This window comes from Aotus nancymaae, unplaced genomic scaffold (assembly GCF_030222135.1).
Source record: "Aotus nancymaae isolate 86718 unplaced genomic scaffold, 86718_ANA_hifiasm-v0.15.2.pri h1tg000003l, whole genome shotgun sequence".
NCBI classification, from domain to species: Eukaryota; Metazoa; Chordata; class Mammalia; order Primates; family Aotidae; genus Aotus; species Aotus nancymaae.
Genome location: NW_026988414.1, coordinates 3,280,589 through 3,305,898, shown reverse-complemented (window position 1 = coordinate 3,305,898; position 25,310 = coordinate 3,280,589). Strand labels below are relative to the sequence as shown.

General features: G+C 50.6%; 1 protein-coding gene across 7 annotated transcripts in view; it reads right to left on the bottom strand.

Annotated features, from left to right (window-relative positions):
* Positions 1–1,009: 1,009 nt before the first annotated feature.
* ZER1 (zyg-11 related cell cycle regulator) overlaps positions 1,010–25,310 on the bottom strand; it is a 43,672-nt gene continuing 19,371 nt past the window's right edge. For 4 of the 7 annotated variants that reach the window (XM_012458013.2, XM_064377369.1, XM_064377365.1 and 1 more), the window contains exons 9-16: positions 18,287–18,502; positions 17,510–17,551; positions 17,245–17,364; positions 16,498–16,613; positions 15,979–16,167; positions 13,220–13,317; positions 11,088–11,190; positions 4,079–5,707 (exon numbers count right to left, since the gene is read on the bottom strand). In XM_012458013.2, the coding sequence (XP_012313436.1) occupies positions 5,650–5,707; positions 11,088–11,190; positions 13,220–13,317; positions 15,979–16,167; positions 16,498–16,613; positions 17,245–17,364; positions 17,510–17,551; positions 18,287–18,502 (942 nt within the window). In that variant the 3' untranslated portion in view covers positions 4,079–5,649. Of the gene's footprint in view, positions 3,179–4,078; positions 5,708–11,087; positions 11,191–13,219; positions 13,318–15,978; positions 16,168–16,497; positions 16,614–17,244; positions 17,365–17,509; positions 17,552–18,286; positions 18,503–25,310 lie in introns of those variants that run through there. The other 3 variants (XM_064377354.1, XM_064377350.1, XM_064377360.1) reach the window with 1 other exon arrangement.

Here is a 25,310-nt window from a genome sequence, read left to right as displayed (position 1 = left end):
AGATGGTCCAGACAACTTTATCTGAACCCTCTAGATCCAGCTGTTCCTGCAGCCAATACTAACTCTGCATCCCCCGGTTGCAAGAGCCAATGAATTCCCACCTTTTTTTTTTTGACACGGAATCTTGCTCTGTTGCCAGATAGCTAATTTTTGTATTTATTTATTTTTTTAGGTGGGATTACAGGCACTCACCACCACTGGTCTCGAACTCCTGACCTCATGATCCACCCACCTCGGCCTCCCAAAGTGCTAGAATTATAGGCATGAGCCACTTCACCTGGTCTGATTTTTGTATTTTTAGTAGAGACGGGGTTTCACCATGTTGGCCAGGATGGTCTCAATCTCTTGACCTTGTGAACTGCCTGCCTTGGCCTCCCAAAGTGCTGGGATTACAGGCATGAGCCACCACGCCTAGCTTTTTTTTTTTTTTTTTCTTTTTTTAGACAGAGCCTCACTCTGGAGTGCTGCAGTGGTGCGATCTGGGCTGACTGCAATTTCCACCTCCTGGGTTCAGTTCATTCGCCTGCCTCAGCCTCCTCAGTAGCTGGGACTGCAGGTGCATGCCACCACACCTGGCTAATTTTTGTATTTTTAGTAGAGACAGGGTTTCACCATGTTGGCCAGGCTGGTCTCCAATTCCTGACTTCAAGTGATCTGCCCCACCCTGGCCTCCGAAAGTGCTGGGATTACAAGTGTGAGCCACTGCGCCCGGCCTCAATTCCTACCTTTGACTAGCCTGGGTAGACGTTTGAGTTAGGTGTCTGTTATTTGCAATTCGGTCTTGATTACTGCACTGGGTGCAGGATCTAATGTGCTGAGTGGGGACATCCAGCACATTATCCACTCAGCATGTAATTCTGAAGCTTCCGTGGGTCAGGCACTGTCCTGGCGTCAAACACCCTGACACAAGTTCAGATAGTAAGGACGGAATTTAATTAACAATATGCTATTGACAGGGCGGAGGGGACAGTGTGAACCAACTGACACTTGTTAGTGCAGAAATGACTGGTGTTTTTTGTGGTTTGGTTTTTCTGCTTTCTTGAGATGGTGTCTTGCTATGTTGCCCAGGCTGGCCTCAAACTCCTGAGCTGAGGCAGTCTTCCCCCTCGGCCTCCAGAGTAGCTGGGGCTACAGGCGTGCACCACCATGTCTGGCTTAAAGGGAGAATGAGGGAGTGGAGGGAAATGGTGAGGGCTTCAGCAGAGTAAGGGAAATGAAAAATTCCACAGGCTTGGTCATGGTAAATGTGATTAGGCAGCTGCTGTGCTTGCTGGCAATTATGGAAGTTAAGACTGTTCTCCTGCAAAGACTGGGAGACAGAGACTCTGTCCTTCCTGATAGTACCTTTCAACCGAATGGCTTTCAGGTCCTTAAGAAAGATACTCCTGAGTTGTAGGACATACACACACATCTCAAATGGACAGAGGAAAGAGTCACAATTCTAAGTTTCCCATCCCCCCACACTTTTTTTTTTTTTTTGAGACAGTTTCCCACTGTCTCCCTGGAGTGATCTTGGCTCACTACAACCTCTGCCTCCTGGGTTCAAGTGATTCTCCTGCCTTGGCCTCTCAAGTAGCTGTGATTATAGGTACATGCCACCATGCCTGGCTCATTTTTTTTTGTATTTTCAGTAAAGACAGGCTTTCACCATGTTGGTCAGGCTGGACTTGAACTCCTGACCTTGTGATCCACCCACCTCGGCCTCCCAAAGTGCTGGGATTACAGGCATGAGCCACCGCACCGGCCAGAGGTCACATTTCTTAGTGAGACTTAGTACAATTGCTTTACATCAATCTACTTTTGGAGAGGTAGGTCTTGTTTGAAGGTGCTGCGTAGCAAAATATAGTTTCTTTCTTTTTCTCTGTCCTTCAACTTTCATTTTAAGCTCAGGAGTACACGTGCAGGATGTGCAGGCTTTTTACATAGGTAAACGTGCTCCACACTGGTTTGCTGCACAGCTCATCCTATCACCTAGGTTTTTTTTTGAGATGGAGTCTTGCTCTGTCGCCCAGGCTGGAGTGCAGTGGCATGATCTCAGCTCACTGCAACCTCCGCCTCCCAGGTTCAAGTGATTCTCCTTCCTCAGCCTCCCGAGTAGGTGGGATTACAGGCAGGTGCCACCATGCCCAACTAATTTTTGTATTTTTAGTAGAGATGGGATTTCACCATGTTGGCCGGGCCAGTCTCAAACTCCTGACCTCAAGTGATCCACCTGCCTCAGCCTCCCAAAGTGCTGGGATGACAGGCGTGAGTCACTGCACCCAGCCTGGCCACAAGTTTTTAAAATGAGCTCTCTCAATGTGCCAGGTTCTGTGCTGGGCTACAGCAGAGCCTCCATGTGCCTTGTTACTCACAGTCCAATGCAGGAGACTAAAAGCAATTTCAGCTCCATGAGATAAGGATGTGCTGGGATGGGATGAGCAGGAGCTAGTGTTCCTGACACAGGAGATGGCAGGTACCAGGCCAAGGAGCTAGAGGAGGAGCATCTGGCACATCGGAGGACCTTGTTTTCCCTCCTTTACTGCGGCAACCATGAGGGAAGAAGTCATATCAGGCCAGGCGTGGTGGCACATGCCTGTAATCTCAACACTGTGGAAGGCTGAGGTGGGAGGATTGCTTAAGCCCAGGAGTTTGAGACCAGCCTGGCAACATAGTGAGACCCCATTTCTACAAAAAAACAAAAATTAGATGTGCATGGGAGTACACATTTGTGGCCCCAGCTACTTGGGAGGCTGAGGTGCAAGGATTGCTTGAGCCCAGGAGGTCGAGGCTGCAGTGAGCTGTCACTGTGCCATTGCACTCAGCCTGGACAACAGTGAGATCTTGGTCTCAAAAATAAAAAATAAAAAATGAAGTCACTTCACCTCTCTGAGTCTCAGTGTCCTTGTCTGTGAAATGGATTACTGCCAGTGTTCTGAGGAGGCAGAAGGTCCATGAAGCACTTAGCACGGGCCTGGCACACAGATGAAGGTTCAGCAGTGTTGGCTGCTTCTGGCGGGCACTGCCCTCATTCCCTCCCAGGCACAGATGCCCCACCAGGGTTCCGAGGCAAACACCTGCTGCCCTTCCTGCCAGGTCCTGTGGGTGGCTGGTGGCAGGGGCTCTCACCCAGGGGAGAGAGAGGCCAGGTCCAGGCCCTGCAGGTGGTGGAGAAGAGGGGACCTCAGCTTCACAGAGCCTGTGGGAGGAGTCAGTGCTCAGCTTCCAGAAACGCTTAAGCCTGCTCTGATACACAGGCTTAAAACCTCACATAGAGAATAAAATCCACACACTCGCTGTGGCCTGTAAAGGGTGTGACCGTATCATTTCTTATTCCAGCCAGGCAGCTCTGAGGATGTGAAGCCACTGTCGATAGTGGTGCGGGACCACAGGTGTCAGTCAGGACGGCCCTGGGCCATGCTGCAGTCTGGCCACCTCACGATTTGGCCCTAGCGACTTCTTGGTCCCCTCCCACTGCACCCTTGATCCTCACACTGCCAGGGCCACATGGGGCTGCTTCTCTGTCCACTCTGGCAGGATCCTCTGCTGAGGATGCTCTTCCTCAGCCCCTCGGGCAAGACCTGGGCAGCCTCTGTCTTTTCACTGCGTTTGGCTCCACTCTGTCCTCTTGTGAGAAGCCTCCCAGACACATGGGGACACTGCACTGGCTCCTCCCCCTCTCCCCAAAGCACTGTGGCCCAGCGGACTCCAGGCTTCCCTGACCCGCCTGCCCACTCCCACCTGCTGGCTGGAGACGCCTAGTCTGCTGCCTTCTCCCCGCTGGTAGTACAGAGTCGTAATCTCCTATTTGCCATCTGTCTCCCCATCAGGCTGAGCTGTCCTGGGCAGGCGCCCTGTTGGTCTGGTTGCCAGCTGTGTCCTCAGTGGGCACAGGGGTGTGAAGAGAAGGCAAAGGAAACAGGTACTCCAGCTCAGTCTGCTGCCACCTGTCCCCAGGCTGCAGCCTTTAACCCACCAAACGCGCCTCTCCCTACCACAGAACTACCCATACTCTAGCCCCCCTGCCAGGGGTAGCTCGAGCTCTGCTCTGGAGCCTGGAAGCCAGCCTAGCAATCCCTTCCACAAAAAAGACGCTCTGTTCTCCACTTTGCACAAAAATGTATTTCTGTGACATCCCAAAGTACAGACATTTCCCCAGACCCCAGGGGATAAAGCAATGAGGTGTGAACTCTGCCAGGGTCTGGCCGGGGCCACTGAGCGTGGGATGGAAGGGAGTGCCGCATGCGGCCCATCTGCCAAGCTGGGGGAACACAGGGCTGCTGCCCCTTCCTAGGGCAGGAGGGAGAGGCTCCAGGAGAAAAAGGCCAGGTGTCTCTCCCAAAGCTGCTCAACCAGCTATCCTGCCTGGAGGCAGAAATGCTAAAAACACCGAAAAACAGGCCCCTAGAAGGAAAAGGGAAGAAAAAGCCATCACGCAAAGGCTGCCTCCAGGGTTTGGCTGCTCCCCAGGCTCCTGCGGTCCACAAGTGTCCGATGAGAAGCAACGCAGCGTCCATTGGGGGAGGAGCGCATCGAGGGAGGAGCGAGGAGCAAGAGAGCTGGCGCCTCTCAGGCTTCCAAGGTAAAGCCTGGGGCCAGGAGGGATGGCCCGGGAGGCCCAAGTGGCCACTGCAGGGCAGTCCGAGTGCTGGTCTGGAGGCGGCTGTGTGGCTACTGTGGGTGAAAGGCTGGCGTGGGACCTCTGCCTCTGAGAGGCGTGGGGTCGTCTGGGCAGCGGGGCAGGCTGGGATGAGGAGGCAGGCTCAGTTCTGCTGGTGGGAACGCCTGGGCAGGTGAGGGCTGTGGAGTGAGGAAGCAATCCCCTGGCCCCAGAAGATGCTGGCTTCCAGGGCTGGGGCAGGTTCTGGATGTGTTTGGCAGAAGGGGCAGTGGAATCTGCCCCTGAGTTCTGGCCATCCCTGGGCTGGGGCCTTCCACAGCCTGGGACCTGATGGGAGACTAGGAGGCAGCCTCCGTAGCAGCGTGGCCTCAGGCAGGCCTGGCCCGACAGCAGCAGGGCCACTGGGCGCCCTGCTCCTAGAGGGTCTTCGGGGGCAGAGCTGCCTGGCCCTCGGCCTAGGAATGGCTCACTTTCTTGCCCCAGATGGCCCACAGCCGGGAGCACCAAGGCTTTTGGGAGACCCAGTGGGGTAAGTTCTAATCCCCAAACCCCATCAGCTGCGCCCAGGAGCCTAGATGGGGTTCTCAGACGTGAGCAGTGGGTCAGGATGCTGGAGTAGGCTGTCCATGGCCTGCTCCTCTCATCAAAGTAAGCCAGGCCAGGATCTGAGTTTACTGGACAAGGATTGGACACTCAACGTTATAGGCATTTAGTCCGGCGGGGGTAGGAGTGAGTGTGGCAGCGATGAAGGCTTTGAGTGGGTTTGAGAATGGCCAAGGAAGCAGCAGGGACTCCGGGAGTGTTGCTTTTGTTTTGTACAGAAATCATACACACAAAACTTCACACTTCCTAACCAAAAAAAATAATATATATATATAATATATATATATCTCACTAATGTTAACGAAAAGCATCGGTTGTGCAAAAGTCCCCCGTGTCTCTTCACCCCATGGGAGGCTCCCCGTAAGGGGCCCACCCGCTGGGCTGCTTGAGCGTGCTTCCTCCCCGCCTGTGGTCCAGAGTGGTGGCGGCCTTGGGGGCGGAGGCCTCTATCTGGACGTGTCCATGTTCTCCTCTTTAAAGTTACTGCAGTGCTCAATCACCTTGCTGGAGACAATGGGGGAGACAGGATTGGAGGGCGGGCTTGGGGGGGGTGAGCCCAGGCCCTCCTAGGTCATCAGGCAGCTGGGTGAACACATGTTCATAGTGATGGTGACACTGACCGAATGATGTGGACGGAGGGGTTGGCAGAGTGGCCGGCATGTGCAGGGACCCAGGGAATGGCACCTGTGGCCATGAATGCCATCACCAGCCGTCCTCCCCTCCCTTCCTTCCCATGCCCCTCTTCCCCCACCCCCAGTCCCAAGGCATCTGTGGATAGAGGGGTCCCCAAATCAGCCCAGGCCTGACCTCCAAAACACTTTGGAACTTTCTTTAGCGACCTCTTCCTTCTTTTTTCCCCTGCGCACTAGACCCTTCTCTTTCCAGAAGTCCACCAGTGGTCCCCAAACTGACTACACATCACATTCCCCCAGAGGCCCAGATCCAGTGGCAGGTCCAGGGTGGGGCAGGGGCAGCTAGGGCCCAGTGCTCCAGTTCAGATTTCAAATCTTGACCGCCCCAGACTGACCCCTGCCACCCATCACTGTCAGCTGTCACCTTGGACCCCGGACAGCTTGTCCATTCAACACCAAGCCTCTGAGTTGGGGGCTTCACTGCAGCCTCCATGTGTTCAAGGGGTGCCCCAATGCATTTTAGGAAGCAAATACTCAGAGTGAGAGAGGGATCAGTGGATAGGTTAGGGCCTTCTCCTAAGCATTGTCCAGAGTCATTTACTCCTTGCTGTTAGACAGACCAGTGCCTCAGATTCCCATCACAGGCCTTGGAAAAATGTTAAAAGTGACTGCCCTACATAACTGGTCAGTCTTACCTAGTGCTTCTCAAATTTCCTGGGAATCCCTGTTAACCATGAAAATTCCAGGGCCAGCTGGGCACAGTTGCTCTCGCCTATAATCCCAGCACTTTGGTAGGCTGAGGCAGGCAGATCACAAGGTCAGGAGTTCGAGACCAGCCTGACCAACATGGTGAAACCCCATCTCTACTAAAAATACAAAAATTAGCCGGGCATGATGGCACACACCTGTAATTCCAGCTACTCAGGAGGCTGAGAGAGGAGAATTGCTTGAACCTGGGAGGTGGAGGTTGCAGTGAGCTGAGATCGTGCCACTGCACTCCAGACTGAGTGACAGAGCGAGACTCTATCTCAAAAAAAAAAAAGAAAAGAAAAGAAAAGAAAAGAAATTTCAGGGCCACCGGCCACCTCCCCCCTCCCACATGCATTGGAAAAGAAAACCAAGGGGACGGCCCTGTCCATTTATTGTTTTATTTATTTATTTATTTTGTTTGAGACAGAGTCTTGCTCTTTCGCCAGGCTGGAGTGCAGTGGCACGATCTTGGCTCACTGCAACCTCCGTCTCCCGGATTCAAGCGATTCCCCTGCCTCAGCCTCCTGAGTAGCTGGGACTACAGGTGCGTGCCACCACATCTGGCTGATTTTTTGTATTTTAGTAGAGACAGGATTTCACCATGTTGGTCAGGATGCTCTCAATATCCTGACCTCATGATCCGCCTGCCTCGGCCTCCCAAAGTGCTGGGATTACAGGCGTAAGCCACCACACCCAGCCTAATTTATTTATTTGAGACAGTCTCACTCCATCACCAGGCACCAGGCTGGAGTGCAGTGGCGCAACCTCGGCTCACTGCAACCTCCACCTCCCGGGTTCAAGCAATTCTCCTGCCTCAGCCTCCCTAGTAGCTGGGATTACAGGTGCATGCCACCACACCCAGCTAATTTTTTTGTATTTTTAGTAGAGACGGGGTTTCACCATGTTGGCCAGGATGGTCTTGATCCCTTGATCCACCCACCTTGGCCTCCTCAGCCTAATTTATTTTTAATTAATTATTTTTTTTGAGACAAAGTCTTGCTCTGTTGCCCAGGCTGTAGTACAATGGTGCAATCTCTGCTCACTGCAGCTTCTGCCTCCCGGGTTCAATTGATTCTCTGCCTCCCGGGTTCAATTGATTCTCTGCCTCCCGGGTTCAATTGATTCTCTGCCTCCCGGGTTCAATTGATTCTCTGCCTCAGCCTCCCAAGTAGCTGGGATTACAGGTGCCCGCCACGATGCCCAGCTAATTTTTGTGTATTTTGTCTTTTTTTTTTTAGACAGAGTCTTGCTGTGTCGCCAGGCGCCAGGCTGGAGTGCAGTGGCGCGATCTCGGCTCACTGCAACCTCCGCCTCCCGGGTTCAAGCAATTCTCCTGTCTCAGCCCCCCGGGTAGCTGGGACTACAGGCGCATGCCACCATGCCTGGCTAATTTTTTTGTATTTTTAGTAGAGACGAGGTTTCACCATCTTGGCCAGGATGGTCTTGATCTCTTGACCTCGTGATCCGCCCGCCTCGGCCTCCCAAAGTGCTGGAATTACAGGCTTGAGCCACCGCGCCCAGCCAATTTTTCTATTTTTAGTGGAGACGGGGTTTCACCATCTTGGCCAAGCTGGTCTCAAACTCCTGACCTTGTGATTCACCCATCTCGGCCTCCCAAAGTGCTGGGATTACAGGCATGAGCCACTGAGCATGGCCTTACAATTTGTTTTATTTAATTAATTAATTAATTATTTTTTTGAGACAGAGTCTCACTCTGTCACCCAGGCTAGAGTGCAATGGCAGTCTCGACTTACTGCAACCTCGGCCTCCGGGTTCAAGTGATTCTCCTGCCTCAGCCTCCTGAGTAGGTGGAACTACAGGTGCATGCCTGGCTAATTTTTGTATTTTTAGTAAAGACGGGGTTTCACTATGTTGGCCAGGCTGATCTCAAACTCCTGACCTCGTGATCCACCCACCTTAACCTCCCAAAGTGCTGGGATTAAAGGGGTGAGCTACTGCGCTAGGCCTCTATTTTATTTTTTTGAGACAGAGTCTCGCTCTGTTGATCAGGCTGGAGCACAGTGGTGTGACCTTGGCTCACTGCAACCTCCACCTCCTGGGTTCAAGCCATTCTCCTGCCTCAGCCTCCCAAGTAGCTGGGATTACAGGTGTGCACCACCAGGCCCCCCTAATTTTTCTTTCTTTTTTTTTTTTTTTGAGACACAGTCTCGCTCTGTTGTCCAGGCTGGAGTGCAGTGGTACAATCTCAGCTCACTGCAACCTCCACCTCCTGGGTTCAAGCGATTCTCCTGCCTTAGCCTCCCAAGTAGCTGGGATTATAGGCATGCGCCACCATGCCCAGCTAATTTTTTGTATTTTTAGCAGAAATGGGGTTTCACCATGTTGGCCAGGCTGGTCTCGAACTCCTGACCTCGTGATCTGCCAAGTGTGAGCCACCTCGCCCACCTTGCCCACTTCGCCAGGCCAATTTTTGTATTTTTAATAGAGATGGGGTTTTACCATGTTAGCCACGTCTCAAACTCCTGACCTTAAGTGATCCACCCACCTCAGCCTCCCAAAGTGCTTGGATTACAGGTGTGAGCCACTGCATCTGGCCTTCACCAGCCTGGCCAACATGGTGAAACCTCATCTCTACTAAAAATATGAAAATTAGCTGGGTGTGGTGGTGTGTGCCAGTAATCCCAGCTGGTCCAGAGCCTGAAGCAGGAGAATCACTTGAACCCGGGAGGTGGAGGCTGAAGTGAGTTGAGATTGCACCACTGTACTCCAGCCTGGGTGACAGAGTGAGACTCTGTCTCAAAAAAAAAAAAATTTTTTTTTTTTTAAATAGGGTCTTATTGTGTCACCCAGGCTGGAGTACAGTCACACAATCAAAGCTCACCTGGCTGGGTGCAGGGTGGCACACACCTGTAATCCCAGTACTTTGGGAAGCTAAGGTGGGAGGATCGCCTGAGCCCAGGAGTTTGGGACCAGTCTAGGCAACATAGTGAGACCCTGCCTCTACAAAAACTACAAAAATTAGCTGGGTGTGGTGGCGCACACCTGTAATCCCAGCTGCTTGGGAAGCTGAGGTGAGAGGATTACCTGAGTCTCGGGAGGTGCAGTGAGCCATGATCATGCCACTGCACTCCAGCCTGGGCAACAGTAAGACCCTGACCCTGCAGCAAAAAAAAAAAAAAGCTCACTATAGCCTCAAACTCCTGGGCTCAAATGATCCTTCTGCCACAGCCCCCCAAGTAGCTAATACTACAGGTGCACACCACCATACCCAGCTTATTTCTAAATTTTTTTTGTAGAGACAGGGTCTTGCCATGTTGCCCAGGCTGGTGTCAAACTCCTGGCCTCAAGTCTCAGCCTCCTGAAATGTTGCGATGACAGACATGAGCCACTGCACCTGGACTTACTTTTTCTTTCTTTCTTTTCCTTCTTTCTTCCTTTCTTCCTTTCTTTCTTTCTTTCTTTCTTTCTCTTTCTTTTTCTTTGTTTCTTTTTTTTAAATAACAGATGGGGTCTCAGTTTGTTGCACAGGCTGGAGTTCAGTGTCATGATTATGGTCATAGCTCACTGCAGCCTGCACCTCCTAGGTTCAAGTGATCTTCTTACCTCAGCCCCACTGAGTAGTTGAGACTACAGGTGCATACCACCATCCCTGGCCAAATTTTTGTTTTGTTTTGTTTTTTAGAGATGGGTCTCGCTATGTTTCCCAGGCTGGCCTCAAGTTATCCTCCTGCCTTGGCCTCCCAAAGTGCTGGGATTACAAACATGAGCCACTGTGCCTGGCCAGCAGTGCCTTTGGCCGGATATAATAGCAGAACCAGCTGACACTTCCCTCCCCTGGCCCAGGAAGTAGTGTCTGAGTAGCCTTTGAGTTCTTGGCCCGTCCTCCCTGTGACCTTTTCCTCTACACCAAGTTCAGAGCCATGACAAAAGTGTACTGGGGTCAGCTTGACTGTTCTCCCTTCTAGAATGAATCCTGGAGAAAACAAGGTCATTCCTGCCGACTTGGACACATTGCATCCCTGAGTCTCTCGTGTCCTGAGAACTGGAGGCAGTGACATTTTAGAGGCTGCAGTGAAAGCCACACAGCCACGGAAGGATGAGACTCCACCATGTTTGTAACCTTCACATTCAGAAAACTCACACGCACTCTGCCTCGTCTTATCTCTAGAATGTATTTTACCACACTGTGTCCCTTCTTTAGTGGGAATGTCTTTGGCCAAAAATAGTGAAGAGTTCAAGCCTGACTTGCTAATGCCCACTGATGAGAGGAGATGGAATTTGTTGGAAATAAAAGAAAACTAAGCTTACAAATGAGGGCTCTGATGCTCCATTCAGAGCTTGGTCATCTAGTTTCCAGCCATATTGTGGCCAAGATGACATTTAGAGAGGACTCAACTGGACATCAATACACTGTCCACCTCCACACTCAACCCCAAGCTGCCCTGGAAATTTCAGCCATTCCTAACTTCCAGAGGGCTCCCACTGTGTCCTTACTCCCCCAAATCAAGGTTCCAGGCAGAAACACACTGCTTGTCTCTTACCGGGCCATTTCCTTGGTCTCCTGCCGTGCGGTCGCCATCTTTATTATGTCCTTCAGAAGGGGCATCCCTCCTTCTTTGATCAGTAGAGGGCAGTACTTGTCCGCTGTGGGATAGGAGTAGACAGCAGAGGATCAGGATGTGTCTTCTTATCACCCTGAGGCCCAGAAACCCACCCTGTCTGTATCCTGGTGTCAGGGGTGTAAAGACACAGGCCTTGGTGGGGACAGTGCTAGAAATAGGGGCAAGCGATGTGTGCCCAGCCCCATGGGTGGGAGATCTACGTCCATGTAGGGGAAGCAAGAGGTGAGTCCTTGGTTTGAAGTTGCATTTATTTCCAGAGCTCATTCTTTAAAAAAAAAAATATATATATATATAGTTTTTTTTTTTTTTTTTTTTGAGACAGAGTTTCGCTCTTGTTACCCAGGCTGGAGTGCAATGGCGCGATCTCGGCTCACCGCAACCTCCGCCTCCTGGGTTCAAGCAATTCTCCTGCCTCAGCCTCCCAAGTAGCTGGGATTACAGGCACGCGCCACCATGCCCAGCTAATTTTTGTATTTTTAGTAGAGACGGGGTTTCACCATGTTGACCAGGATGGTCTCGATCTCTTGACCTCGTGATCCACCTGTCTCGGCCTCCCAAAGTGCTGGGATTATAGGTGTGAGCCACCGCGCCCAGCCTATATATAGTTTTTGAGACAGAGTCTCACTCTGTCACCCAGGCTGGGAATGGTGCAATCTCAGCTCACTGTAACCTCTGCCTCCTGGGTTCAAGTGGTTCTCATGCCTCAGCCTCCAGAATGGCTGGGATTACAGGTGCGTACCACCACATCCAGCTGATTTTTTTGTATTTTTAGTAGAGATGGGGTTTCACCATGTTGGCCAGGCTGGTCTTGAACTCCTGACCTCAGGTGACTGCCCACCTTGGCCTCCCAAAGTGCTGGGATTATAGGTGTGGGCCACAGTGGCCCAGCCATATTATATATATAGAATTATATATATATATATACACACACATATATTTTGAGATGGAGTCTCACTCTGTCACCCAGGCTGGAGTGTAGTGGCGTGATCTCAGCTCTCTGCAACCTCTGCCTTCTGGGTTCAAGCGATTCTCCTGTCTCAGCCTCCCTAGTAGCTGTGACTACAGGCACGTGCCATCACAGCCAGCTAATTTTTGTATTTTTAGTAGAGACAGGGTTTCGCTATGTTGTCCAGGCTAGTCTCGAACTCTTACCTTCAAGTGATCCACCCACCTCAGCCTCCCAGTGTGCTAGGATTACAGGCATAAGCTGCTGCACTCAGCCTAATTTTTTTTTTAAAGTAGAGACAGGGTCTCACCATGTTGCCTATGCTAGTCTCAACCTCCTGGACTCAAGCAGTCCTCCCAACTCAGCCTCCCAAAGTTCTGGAAATACAGGCATGAGCCACTGTGCCTGGCCTCCAGCGCTCATACTATGGAAAATGTCACCCAAACCAGTGAAACCAGTAGCTCCTAAAGATGGTGATCCTTTGAGAAGTTTCTGTAAAAATATAGATTTCTAAGCTCTGTCCCTGGATATTCTTTTTCAACAGATCCAAGGACCAAGATTTATCTGTATTTTCACCAGGTGATTCTGGTGACCTGCCAGGTTGGAATCAGCTGGTGGTATGGTATTTTTTTCATGCAGAAAGCATGGAGGCTTTTATTTTATTTTTGGAGATGGGGGTCTCGCTGTGTTGCCCAGGCTGGAGTGCAGTGGCTATTCACAGGCATGATCATAGCTCATTGCAGCTGGAAACTCCAGACCTCAGTCAATTCTACTGTCTCAGCCTCCTGAATAGCTGGTGTGCACCACTGTGCCCAACTGGCATGGAGATTTTGGACAGTTTCTGCATATGGAAGCAGGAAACATTAAGAAAGCTGGCTGGGAACTCTGCACAGGTATTTCCTCTGCCAGGTCTGCTTCTCCTGATAGGACAGGAGTTGCCCATTAAGCTGGGTATCCCACAAATACTGGAAAGTGGAGGGCTCTGCTCTGAGGAACAAAAGCTGGCAGCAGCAATTAATGTTCCCTTCCTGGACTGCAGACTCCCTGAGGGCACATCTGCTTTCAGCTGGATGAGTGTCTGAACCCAAGACAAGCTGGCACTCACGGTAGACAGATACGAGGTTGTACAGGGCCCACGTTGCCCAGTGCTGGCTGACAGGAGAGATTCCCTGGGGAAGGAGGCGGAGAATTGGTTCAAATGACCTGCAGGAAGAGAAATCAAGGTCACTGTGGGTGCTGGGGTCGGGGGGTGTGTCTTTCCTAGTCTGAGGTTCCCCCCAGCTGGAGAATCCTAGTGACCATGACAGGCTGGCAGGATGCCAAGGAGAAGCGAGAGCTGGCCCTGCATGCCACTGGCAGGCTGCACAATGAGGCTCCCTTGGAGAAAGGATAAAGGCATAAGCACGTGAGGGAGGAAGAAGGGATCCAGAGTAGGAGGAGAAGAAAGCTGGAGAGCTCAGCACAGAGCAGACGCAGCCTGCGGGGAACAGGGAAGAGGCACCCTGAGAACAGAAGCACGTGTGACTGCTTTTTTTTTTTTTTTTTTTGAGATGGAGTTTTGTTTGGTTGCCCAGGTTGGAGTGCAGTGGTGCGATCTCCGCTCACTGCAACTTCCGCCTCCTGGGTTCAAGCAATTCTCCGGCCTCAGCCTCTTGAGTAGCTGGGACTACAGGCATGTGCTGGAACTACTACCACTATGCCTGGCTAATTTTTGTATTTTTAGTAGAGGCGGAGTTTCACTACGTTGGCCAGGTTGGTCCGAACTCCTGATCTCAAATGATCCACCTGCCTCGGCCTCCCAAAGTGCTGGGATTACAGGTGTGAGCCACCATGCCTGGCATTTTGTTTTGTTTTGTGATACAGGGTCTTACTCTGCTACCCAGGCTGAAGTGCAGTGGCTCAGTCTTGGCTCACTGAGACCTTGATCTTCTAGGCTGTACAAGTGCTCCTCCCACCTCAGCCTCCTAAGGAGCTGGGACTACAGGTGTGCACCACCCATCTCTACTAAAAATACAAAAAAAAAAATTAGCTGGGCATGGTGGCGTGCACCTGTAGTCCCCAGCTACTTGGGAGGCTTAGGCAGGAGAATCCCTTGAACCCAGAATACAGAGGTTGCAGTGAGCCAAGATCGTGCCACCGTACTGCAGCCTGGGCAACAGAGCAAAACTGTGTCTCAAAAAAAAAAAAATTTTTTTTTTTTGGTCAGGCGTGGTGGCTCACGCCTGTAATCCTAGCACTTTGGGAGGCCGAGGCAGGTAGATTGCCTGAGTTCAGGAGATCAAGACCAGCCTGGGCAACATGGTGAATCCCCATCTCTACTAAAATACAAAAAATTAGCCAAGCATGGCAGCGTGTACCTGTAGTGCCAGCTACTCGAGAGGCTGGGACAGGAGAATGGCTTGAACCTGGGAGCCAGAGGTTGCAGTGAGACAAGATTGCACTATTGCACTCCAGTCTGGGCAACAGCGCAAAACTCCGTCTCAAAAAAAAATTTTTTTTGCAGAGGTGAGGTCTCACTATATTGTCCAGGCTGGTGACTGGCCTGTGACTGCTCTTCTGACAAGGGCCTTCTGTGGGCCAGCCTGGAGTCATGGTCCAAAAGCCTGAAACACGTGTGTGTAAAACTTCTGGGCCAGTGATTCTGCTCCCTTTCTTCCCAAGAACTATGGTACGGTGACAAAGCTGTCACCGAGTACAATGTCAAGATCTTGGCTCACTGTAACCTCTGGCTCCCAGGTTTAAGTGATTCTCATGCCTCAGCCTCCCAAGTAGCTGGGATTACAAGTGCCCACCACCATGCCTGGCTAATTTTTGTATTTTTAGCAGAGACAGGGCTTTCACTGTGTTGGCCAGGCTGGTCTGTAACTCCTGACCTCAGGTGATCCGCCTGCCTCAGCCTCCCAAAGTGCTGGGATTATAGGTGTGAGCCACCGTGCCCAGCCCTAGCCCTGTTTTGTTTTGTTTTTAAGAAATGGAGTCTCATTCTGTCTCCCAGGCAGGAGCGCAGTGGCATAATCTAGGCTCAGTGCAGCCTTGACTTCCTGGGATCAAGTCATCCTCCTGCCTCAGCCTCCCGTGGGATTATAGGTGTGCACTATCACACCGGCTGATGTTTTTTTTTTTTTGAGATGGAGTCTTGCTCTGTCACCAGGCTGGAGTGCAGTGGCTTGATCTGAGCTCACTGCAACCTCCACCTCCTGGGTTTAAGCGATTCTCCTGCCTCAGCCTCCTGAGTAGCTGGGATTACAGGTGTGCACCACCACGCCTGGCTAATTTTTGTATTTTTAGTAGAGATGGGGTTTTGTCATGTTGGCCAGGCCGGTCTTGAACTCCTGACCTCGTGATCTGGCCACCTCGGCTTCCCAAAGTGCTGGGATTACAGGTGTGAGCCACCACAGTCAGCCTGATTTTTAAAATTTTTAGGAAAGGGGAGGTCTTACTATGTTGCCCAAGCCTGTCTTGAAATCTTAGGCTTAAGTGATCCTCCTGTCTTGGCTTCCCAAAGTGCTGGGATTATAGGCGAGAGCTATTGTGCTCAGCCCACCTGTATGGTTTTCTGTTGTGTGTCTATTTTCTCCCCCATCCCTCCCCACAAATAAGTAGGTATCAATGGTTTGCAAAGAGCAGGCTTGGGTACATGCAGATGTTGGCATGCATGACAGATGCTTCAAGCTGCATGGGTGAGATGGTGCCCTTATGTATGCTCTGTACCGTCTGCAGCTATGCATCAGTGAGTGAGAACAGAACCCCACAGAGGACCAGAAGAAAGGCAGGAGCTCTGAGCAGACCTTGATGGCAGGAGCGTCCTACCCAGCACTTACCCCATATTCCACACTGTATCCCTGCTCCCAGCCCTGCCCGCACCTGTAATTGATGTTTCTCCGAGAGTTGATGTCCCAGCTCTGGATGGCGGCCCACATGCGCTCCTCCACCTCCTTGCGCTGGGGCTCACAGACGCCCCAGGCCTCGGGCCCATCAAACATGATGTGGGAGAGGACGCCACAGGCATTGTAGGAAACCTCGATCCCATCGGCCTTGCTTTCCAACAGATTGCTGCCAGGAGAAAGACCGAGAAATGGAGTCCCACTCCCCCAGTTTCTCTTCAGATGCCAGCTGCAGGACCCCAACTTAAAACTAGAAGCAAGAGGTGCTACTTATTTCTTTATCCCATATTGTCTATACCCAGACTAATTCTAAAGGGATTTGAGGTCATTTAAGATATAACTGCAAAAGGACTACTTATGAAAGATTAAATGAATAAGAAACCACATTATCAATGGAAAATGACATTTATAGCAAACCTAGGCTAAGAGCAATTGTGCAACTGAGCATCTGAGCATCCTGGCAGCCAAGGCAAAAAGGCAAAGGAACAAAAATACAAACCTGAAGACGCTGATGAACTGGGAAGTCATTAGCTGAGGCCGCAGCTCCTTCACTTCTGCCACATTCCCCAAGAGTCCTAGCATATTCCTATGCAGTTCCTGCTTCTCTGGGAATTCCTGGGAAAATGAGAGCCAATGGGGCCATATCAATTGGTACTTAATGACTTAGTATCTGGTATTGTTAACCAAAAAGTTTAATGGGCTTCTGGCCATGCCAACTAGACAAAGAGGGGGTATATATTACCGCCCTCCTACCCTCCAATGCACCTAAGTCAGTGCTGGGCACACACACTAAGGGATTAAAGAGGTGGGGATTCCTTGCCACAGAGACAAGGGCTGATTAGGTCTGACCTATGGGACAGACGTGGTTCTGTTCACTAAAGCTCAGAATATTAGTTTAAAGGACCCTCCTAGAAATTAGAGTAGGAAAACAGAGGATATGTTTTAGGATGAACAGACATGCTGTCCAGCACAAAGCATAGTGGGCTCTAGCCAGCTGTGGGCAGGCTGAGAACCACTGCTGAGAAGACAGGGAGAGGCTTTCCCTTGGAGCCGGGGCTCTCAGGGGGCCCCACCAGGCCATCTGGGTCTGGAGTGTCTGTCTGCAGCAAATCCTGGGTGGGTGAGCCTGAGTCTGTCCCCACTGCCCTTCTCCAGGAAGCATGGGTGAGAGGTGCTGCGGATATGGTTGATGGGAAGCATAGGGACAGAAGAGGCTGCTCCTGCTGCTGCAGGAGGTGAGCGCTACCTTCAGGCAGTCCAGGAAGAGCTTCATGCCATTGAAATTGAGGAACATCTTGCAGTTGTCGGGAGTTTCGTCTGTGATGTTCCACAGGGCGCTCCAGGAGAACTCCATGACCTGGTCACACTGTGAGGGCAGGGCAGGGCTCAGCTGAGACTCCCAGTGCCCAGGGAGGGGGTCCTCTGACAAAACATGGACCTCCCCCAGGGGCAGCCCAGGCCCCTCATGGGCTGGGGAAAGGGCAGCATGGCTACGTGAAGACTCAACTTACTATCTTGTCCAGCAGCTTCTTCTGAATCAGCTTCAGCATGGTCTGCAGGCAGAGACAAGAACCTGCTAGAGTACCAGGGCTCAAGAACTCCCACCCCACCACAAACCCAAGATGGAGGAGAGGCTCAGAGACACCACGGCTAGTTCAGGAGTCTTGACAAGATCAGGTCTCCGTTATCTTTAGGGAAGGCTTTTTGAAGGCATCCACTCCTCAGCCCCTTGGTACATGGCATCAGGAGGCCCGGGTGCCATTCCTGGCCCTTGGGTGACTCCCCTGTGACTTTGGGCGACTCCCCTGTGACTTTGGGCACAGCCCTTCCCGCTGGGGTTGAGCTTCCCTAGCCATCAAATGAGAAGAGAACAGAAGCTCTTGAGCTCCTTCGTCATTCTTTCCTTCCTTTCACTAGTGGTATTTATCACCTCCCCACTGGGCTCCAGGGCCCATGCCAGGAAGTGCTGGGGACACGATGACAGAAGGACAGCATGGCATCTTTCTCTACAGAGCTTATGAAAGCAGGATGGGCACAGGGACTGGGAGAGGATGACAGCGTGCTCTAGGTGGAAGAAATCTATGAGGCCATCTGCAACGTTCAGCATTAAGAAATTCTTCCTTTGGTCTAGCCTAAATCCCTCAGGCTTCAGCACACTCTCCTCTCTCCCCCTCACTCCCAGCTCCAGGGCCTGCTCGGAGACTCTCGCTCAGGGTGGAGGAGTGGTGGGGAGGGTTGGGGAAGAGCAGTGAAGCTCAGGAGGAAGGGGGCAGCCCGCCTGTACGTACCACGACAAAGCCCATCTTGCCCACGGCCTCCTTGTGGTCATTGTCCACCTGGCAGACCAGGGCATTGCACAGGTGCACGGCGATGCGCTGGATAGACTCATCCTGCCGCGTGGGGTTGAGGATGCTGAGCAGGAGCTCGTTGACCCGGCGGTACTGGAATTCCAGCTCCTCGGGGATGCTGAAGTTGCAGAGCGTCAGGCAGCAGTTCCGCTGCACCTGAGCCAGGAGAGGAGACAAGCAGGGCACATTCAGGGTCAGGCACAGGAGCAGGGCTCTACGAGCTCTCTAGAGGTATGAGATCATCCAGAGCTGTGGTAGTCCGGCTGGGTTTTCTGGAAGAGAAGGCTATACAAGTCTTCTTTAAAAAATGTTTTTAAAAATGTGAAATATTTATACAGAAGAAGCATAAAACACAAATGTACACTTTCATAAATAACATAAAGTGAACTCAATGTAACCACCGCCTGGGTCAAGAAACAGAACACTGTCAGCACCCAGAAGTCCCCACTGTCCCTTCCTGATCATAAGCACCTTAGCCCCTCAACCCCACTGGAGAGAAACACTACACTATTCCTGCTTTTCTTTTTCTTTTTTTTTTTTTTTTTGAGATGGAGTCTCGCTCTGTCGGCAGGCTGGAGTACAGTGGCCCTATCTCGGCTCACTGCAACCTCCACCTCTCTGGTTCAAGCAATTCTCCTGCCTCAGCCTCTCCAGTAGCTGGGGTTACAGGTGCACCACCACACTTGGCTAATTTTTGTATCTTTAGTAGAGAAGGGTGCAATACCACTAATTTGAAAAAAAAAAAAAAAAAAAAAAAAAGAGAAGGGTTTTTCCCATGTTGGCCAGGTTGGTCTCAAAACTCCTAGCCTCAAGTGATTTGCCTGCCTCGGTCTCCCAAAGTGTGCTGGGATTACAGTTGTGAGCCACCACACCCAGCCTTTTTTTTTTTTTTTGAGATAGGGTCTTGCTCTGTTGCTGAGGCTGGAGTGCAGTGGCACCACCATGGCTCACTGAAGCCTCAACCTTTGGGACTCAAGCAGTCCTCCCTCCTCAGCATCCTGAGTAGCTGGAACTACAGCTGTGTGCCACCATGCCCAGCTACTATTTTGTTTCTTGTAAAGATGGGGTCTCACTATGTTGTCCAGGCTGGCTTCTACCTCCTGGGCCAAGAGATCCTCCTATCTCAGCCTCCCAAAGTTCTGGGATTATAGGCTTGAGCAACTATGCCTGGCCCCTACTTGCCCCGGCTTTAATTTTGTTTATTTATTTTTTGAGACAGGGTCTCACTCTGTCACCCAGGCTGGAGTGTGGGTGGCACAATCTTGGCTGACTGTAACCTCTCCCTCCCAGGCTCAAGTGATCCCCCGACCTCAGCCTCCCTAGTAGCTGGGATTACAGGCACACCCCATAGCCCCTGCTTTTTGTTTTTGGGATTTTTTTTTTTTTGAGATGGAGTCTTGCTCTGTTGCCCAAGCTGGAGTGCAGTGGCACAATCTTGACTCAGTGCAAACTCCGCTGCCTAGGTTCAAGCGATTCTCTGCCTCAGCCTCCTGAGTAGCTGGGATTACAGGCGCCCGCTACCACGCCCAGCTAATTTTTTGTATTTTTAGTAAAGACAGGGTTTCACCATCTTGGCCAGGCTGGTCTTGAACTTCTGACCTCATGACCCACCTGTCTCAGCCTCCCAAAGTGCTGAGATTACAGGGGTGAGCTACCATGCCTGACCTTTTTTTGTTTTGTTTTTGAGACAGAGTTTCACTCTTGTTGCAGAGGCTGGGGTGCAGTGGTGCGATCTCAGCTCACTGCAACTGCTGCCTCCCAGGTTCAAGTGATTCTCCTGGCTCAGCCTCCCAAGTAGATTACAGGCTCCCGCCATCATGCCAAGCTAATTTTTGTATTTTTAGTAGAGACGGGGTTTTGTCATGTTGGCCAGGCTGGTCTTGAACTCCTGACCTCAGGTGATCCCCCTGCCTCAGCCTCTCAAAGTGCTGGGATTATAGGCATTAGCCACCATGCCTGGCTGGCCCCTGCTTCTTTTTTTTTTTTTTTTTTTTGAGACAGAATTTCGCTCTTGTTACCCAGGCTGGAGCTCAATGGTGCGATCTTGGCTCACCGCAACCTTAGCCTCCTGGGTTCAGGCAATTCTCCTGCCTCAGCCTCCTGAGTAGCTGGGATTACAGGCACACGCCACCATGCCCAGCTAATTTTTTTGTATTAATAGAGACGGGGTTTCACCATGTTGACCAGGATGGTCTCGATCTCTTGACCTCGTGACCCACCCGCCTCGGCCTCCCAAAGTGCTGGGATTACAGGCTTGAGCCATCGTGCCCGGCCTGGCCCCTGCTTCTTACACAGATATTCTATAGGTTTGCAAGATCAGCTGTTGTTATACATAGCTGAAATGCATTCATTTTTCATTGCAGCATAGTATTCCACCATGATACCCCAATTTATTCATCCATTCTTCTACTGCTGATGGATGTCTGGGTGACTCTAATGGTGGCTACTGTGAGCCATGTATTATACCTATTATACCTGCAACCTGGTGATGATGAGCATGGGTTTTTTGTGTTTTTTTTTTGAGATGGAGTCTTGCTCTATTGACCAGGCTGGAGTGCAATTGTGTGATCTCGGTCACTGCAACCTCGGTCTTTCAGGTTTAAGCAATTCTCCTGCCTCAGTTTCCCAAGTAGCTGGGATTACAGGCGCCTGGCACAGTCCAGCTAATTTTTGTATTCTTTTAGTAGAGATGGGGTTTCACCATGCTGGCCAGGCTGGTCTCAAACTCCTGACCTCAGGCAATCCACCCGCCTTGGCCTCCCAAAGTGCTGAGATTACAGGCATGAGCCACTGTGCACCCTTTTTTTTTTTTTTTGAGGAGTCTTGCTCTGTTGCCAGGCTGGAGTGCAGTGGCGCGATCTTGGCTCACTGCAATGTCTGCCTCCCCAGTTCAAGCGGTTCTCCTGCCTCAGCCTCCCAAGTAGCTGGGACTACAGGCGCACAGCACCACACTCAGCTAATTTTTTTTTGAGATGGAGTCTTGCTCTGTTGCCCAGACTGGAGTGCAGTGGCACAATCTCTGCTCACCGCAACCTCAACCTCCCAGGTTCAAGCAATTGTCCTGCTTCAGCCTCCCAAGTAGCTGGGATTACAGAGGCCCAACACCATGCCTGGCTAATTTTTGTATTTATAGTAGAGATAGGGTTTCACCATGTTGGCCATGCAATCTTGAATTCCTGACCTCAGTTGATCAGCCCTCCTTGGCCTCCCAAAGTGCTGAGATTACAGACATGAGCCACCTCATCTGACCAATAAAAAAAAATACTTTTTAGGCTGGGCATGATGGCTCGTGCCTGTAACCCTAGCACTTTGGGAGGCTGAGGCAGGCAGATGATGAGGTCAGGAGATTGAGACATTCACCATCATGCCCAGCTAATTTTTGTATTTTAGTAGAGACAGGGTTTCACCATGTTGGCCAGGCTGGTCTTGAACTCCTGACTTCAGGTGATCCACCTGCCTTGGCCTCCCAAAGTGCTAGGATAACAGGCGTGATCCACCAGGCCCGGCCCTACTTATTTTTAAGACAGGGTCTCTCTGTTGCCTAGACTAAAGTGCAGTGGTGCCATCATAGCTCACTGCAGCCTCGAACTCCCAGGCTCAAGCAATTTTCTCACCTCAGCTTCCAAGGTGGCTGGGATTCCCAGGCATGTGCCATCACACACGGCCTTTATTTTCCATTTAATTTTATTTAATTAATTAATTTTTTTGAGACAGAGTCTCACTCTGTCATCCAGGCTGGAGTGCACTGGCACGATCTTGGTTCACTGCAACCTCCACGTTCTGGGTTCGAGCAATTCTCCTGCCTCAGCCTCCCCAGTAGCTGGGATTACAGGCGCGTCCCACCACACTCAGCTAGTTTTTGTATTTTTGATAGAGATGGGGTTTCACCATGTTGGCCAGGATGGTTTCGAATTCCTGGCTGCAAGTGATCCGCCTGTTTCTGCCTCCCAAAGTGCTGGGATTACAGGCACGAGCCACTGTGCTCGGCCTTTTTTAAAAAATTTTACAAGTGAGGATGTATATATATCTTTTCCTCTAAGAACTGTCGTAACTGTGGAATGGCTAGGTCAAAAGACAAATGCATTTATAATTTTGGCAGGTTCTGCTGGTTGCCCTCGAAAAAGGTTGTACAATTCATCCCTCACCAGTAGACAGGGTGTAAGAGTGCTCTTCTCTACCCTTGCAACATTGAGTATCACCAAGCTCTTGAGATAAAATGTGATTTCATCTTATTTTAATTTCCATTTCTGTAACAGATTTATTAATTCATTTGGGAGTCTTCAACTCAACTAGCCTTTTTCTCTTTTCTTTTCCTTTTTTTTTTTTTTAAAGACAGGGTCTCCTCTGTTGCCCAGGCTAGAATGCAGTGGTGTAATCATAGCTCACTGCAGCCTCCACTTCCCAGGCTCAAGCAATCATCCCACCTCAGCCTCTGAGTAGCTGGGGCTACAGACACATACCATGACACCCAACTAATTAAAAAAACAAATTTTATTTATTTATTTTTTTCCCATGAAGGCCTAAAAAAATTTTTTTTTTTTTTTGAGATGGAGTCTTGCTCTGTTGCCCAGGCTGGACTGCAATGGCACCACCTTGGCTTACTGCAACCTCCACCTCCTGGGTTCAATCAGTTCTCCTGCTTCAGCCTCCCAAGTAGCTGGGATTACAGGCACCCACCACCATGCCCCGCTAATTTTTGTATTTTTAGTAGAGACCGGGTTTCACCATGTTGGCCAGGTTGGTCTTGAACTCCTGACCTCAGGTGATCCACCCGCCTCAGCCTCCCAAAGTAGTGGTATTACAGGCGTGGGCCATCATGCCCAGACTAAAAAACTTTTTTTGTAGAGAAGGGGCAGCGAGGAAGAGGATGGAGGGCAGCCAGGGGTGATGGACTGTGGCAGGGGCCAGGTCTCAGTATGCTGCCCAGGCTTAGGCTTTTTTTTTTTTTTTTTTTAAAGGCCAGGCATGATGGCACACGCCTGTAACCCCAGCACGTTGGGAGGCTGAGGTGGGCGGATCACGAGGTCAAGAGATCAAGAACATCCTGGCCAAGATGGTGAAACCCTGTCTCTATTAAAAATACAAAAAAAAAATTAGCTGGGTGTGGTGGGGTGTGACTATAATCCCAGCTACTGGGGAGGCTGAGCCAGGAGAATCGCTTGAACACAGGAGGTGGAAGTTACAGTGAGCCGAGACAGCGCCACTGCACTCCAGAGCGAGACTCTGTCTCAAAAAAAAAAAAAAAAAGATACCCCTTTTGCCTGATTATAAAATTGATCTCACTGGGCATAGTGGCTCATCCCTGCCATCCTAGCACTTTGGGAGGCCAAGATGAGAGGATCTCTTGAGCTCAGGAGTTTGAGAACAGCCTGGGGAACATAGTGAGATCTTGGCTCTACAAAAATGTTAAAATTAGTGGGATGTGGTGGCATGCCCCTGTAGTCCCACCTTTGTGGGAAGCTGAGGTGGGAGGATTGTTTGAGCCCAGGAGGTTGAGGCTGCATTGAGCCCTGCTTATGCCACTGCACTCAGGCCTTAGCAACAGAATGAGACTGTCTCAAAATTAACATCATCATCGTCATCATCATCTCAATGTAGAAAGAACAATCACTCCAGCCAGGTGCAGTGGCTCACACCTGTAATCCCAGCACTTTGGGAGGCTGAGGTGGGCAGATCACTTGGGGCCAGGAGTTTCAGATCACCCTGGCCAACATGGCAAAACCTTGTCTCTATTAAAAATAGAAAAATTAGCCAGGTGTGGTGGCATGCTCCTGTAGTCCCAGCTACTTGGGAGGCTGAGGCAGGAGAATCGTTTGAACTGAGCTGAGATCGCACCACTGCACTCCAGCCTAGGCAACAGAGTAAGACTCTGTCAAAAAGAAAGAAAGAAAAGAAAGAAAAAATACACACACATACCACACACACACATATTGCCTTTGAAATTCTACTTCTAGAAATGTATTATAAGGATAACTAAGTATAATTTTTTTTTTTGTAGAAAGTGATTTATTTAGAGAGAAAGAGAGAAACCAGAGAAGGAGAGAGAAAGAAACAGCTAACTCTGACACTGAGTGAGAGAATCCAGAAAGATGGAATCCAGGAGAGGAAAGCAGCTTCCATAGTGAGAGGAACAGAATAGACAAAGAGATGGAGTTTAGGAGGGAAAGACAGGCTTCCACGAGAGTGTGTGGAAGGGGACTCCAGAGGGAAAATCCAGCATAGAGAAAAACAGCTTCCACGAGAGTTGTTTGTGGAAGGCGGATCCAAACAGGTAGTCCCACTAAGTATAATTAACAAAGCATTGCTTGAGTGAGCAAAAGATGAAACAGCAACCTAAATTATTCAGCCCTGGAGGCTGTTTCATACACTGGCAGAATGCTAACCTGCACCTCATGGGCACGGGGCTTGGCCACTGACTCCAGGCTCCAGCAGAGCCCTCCACACAGTGGCCTCTCCCTGGATGAGGACACTGAACATATGCTGGTGTCAACAGTTATGAAAGTGAACCTTAACACCAGCTGTATCTAGGCGAGGAGAGGTGAGATTGTGAGTAGCTTTCGCTTTATTTAACGCATTCTTGTATCACTTGAATTTTTTCATCTTTTAAGCATTAGATAGCTTTTTAAATTAATTAATTAATTAACTTATTTATTTTTTGAGACAGAGTCTTGCTCTGTCACCCAGGCTGGAGTGCAGTGGCACGATCTCGGCTCACTGCAGCCTCGGCCTCCCGGGTTCAAGCGATTCTCCTGCGTCAGCCTCCTGAGTAGCTGGGACTGTAGGCATGCACCACCATACCCAGCTAATTTTTGTATTTTTTTTTTTTTTTTAGTAGAGAAGGGGTTTCACCATGGTTGGCCAGGATGGTCTCGATCTCCTGACCTCATGATCCGCCCGCCTCAGCCTCCCAAAGTGCTGGGATTACAGGCATGAGCCACCGCACCCGGCCTGAGACCCTGTCTTA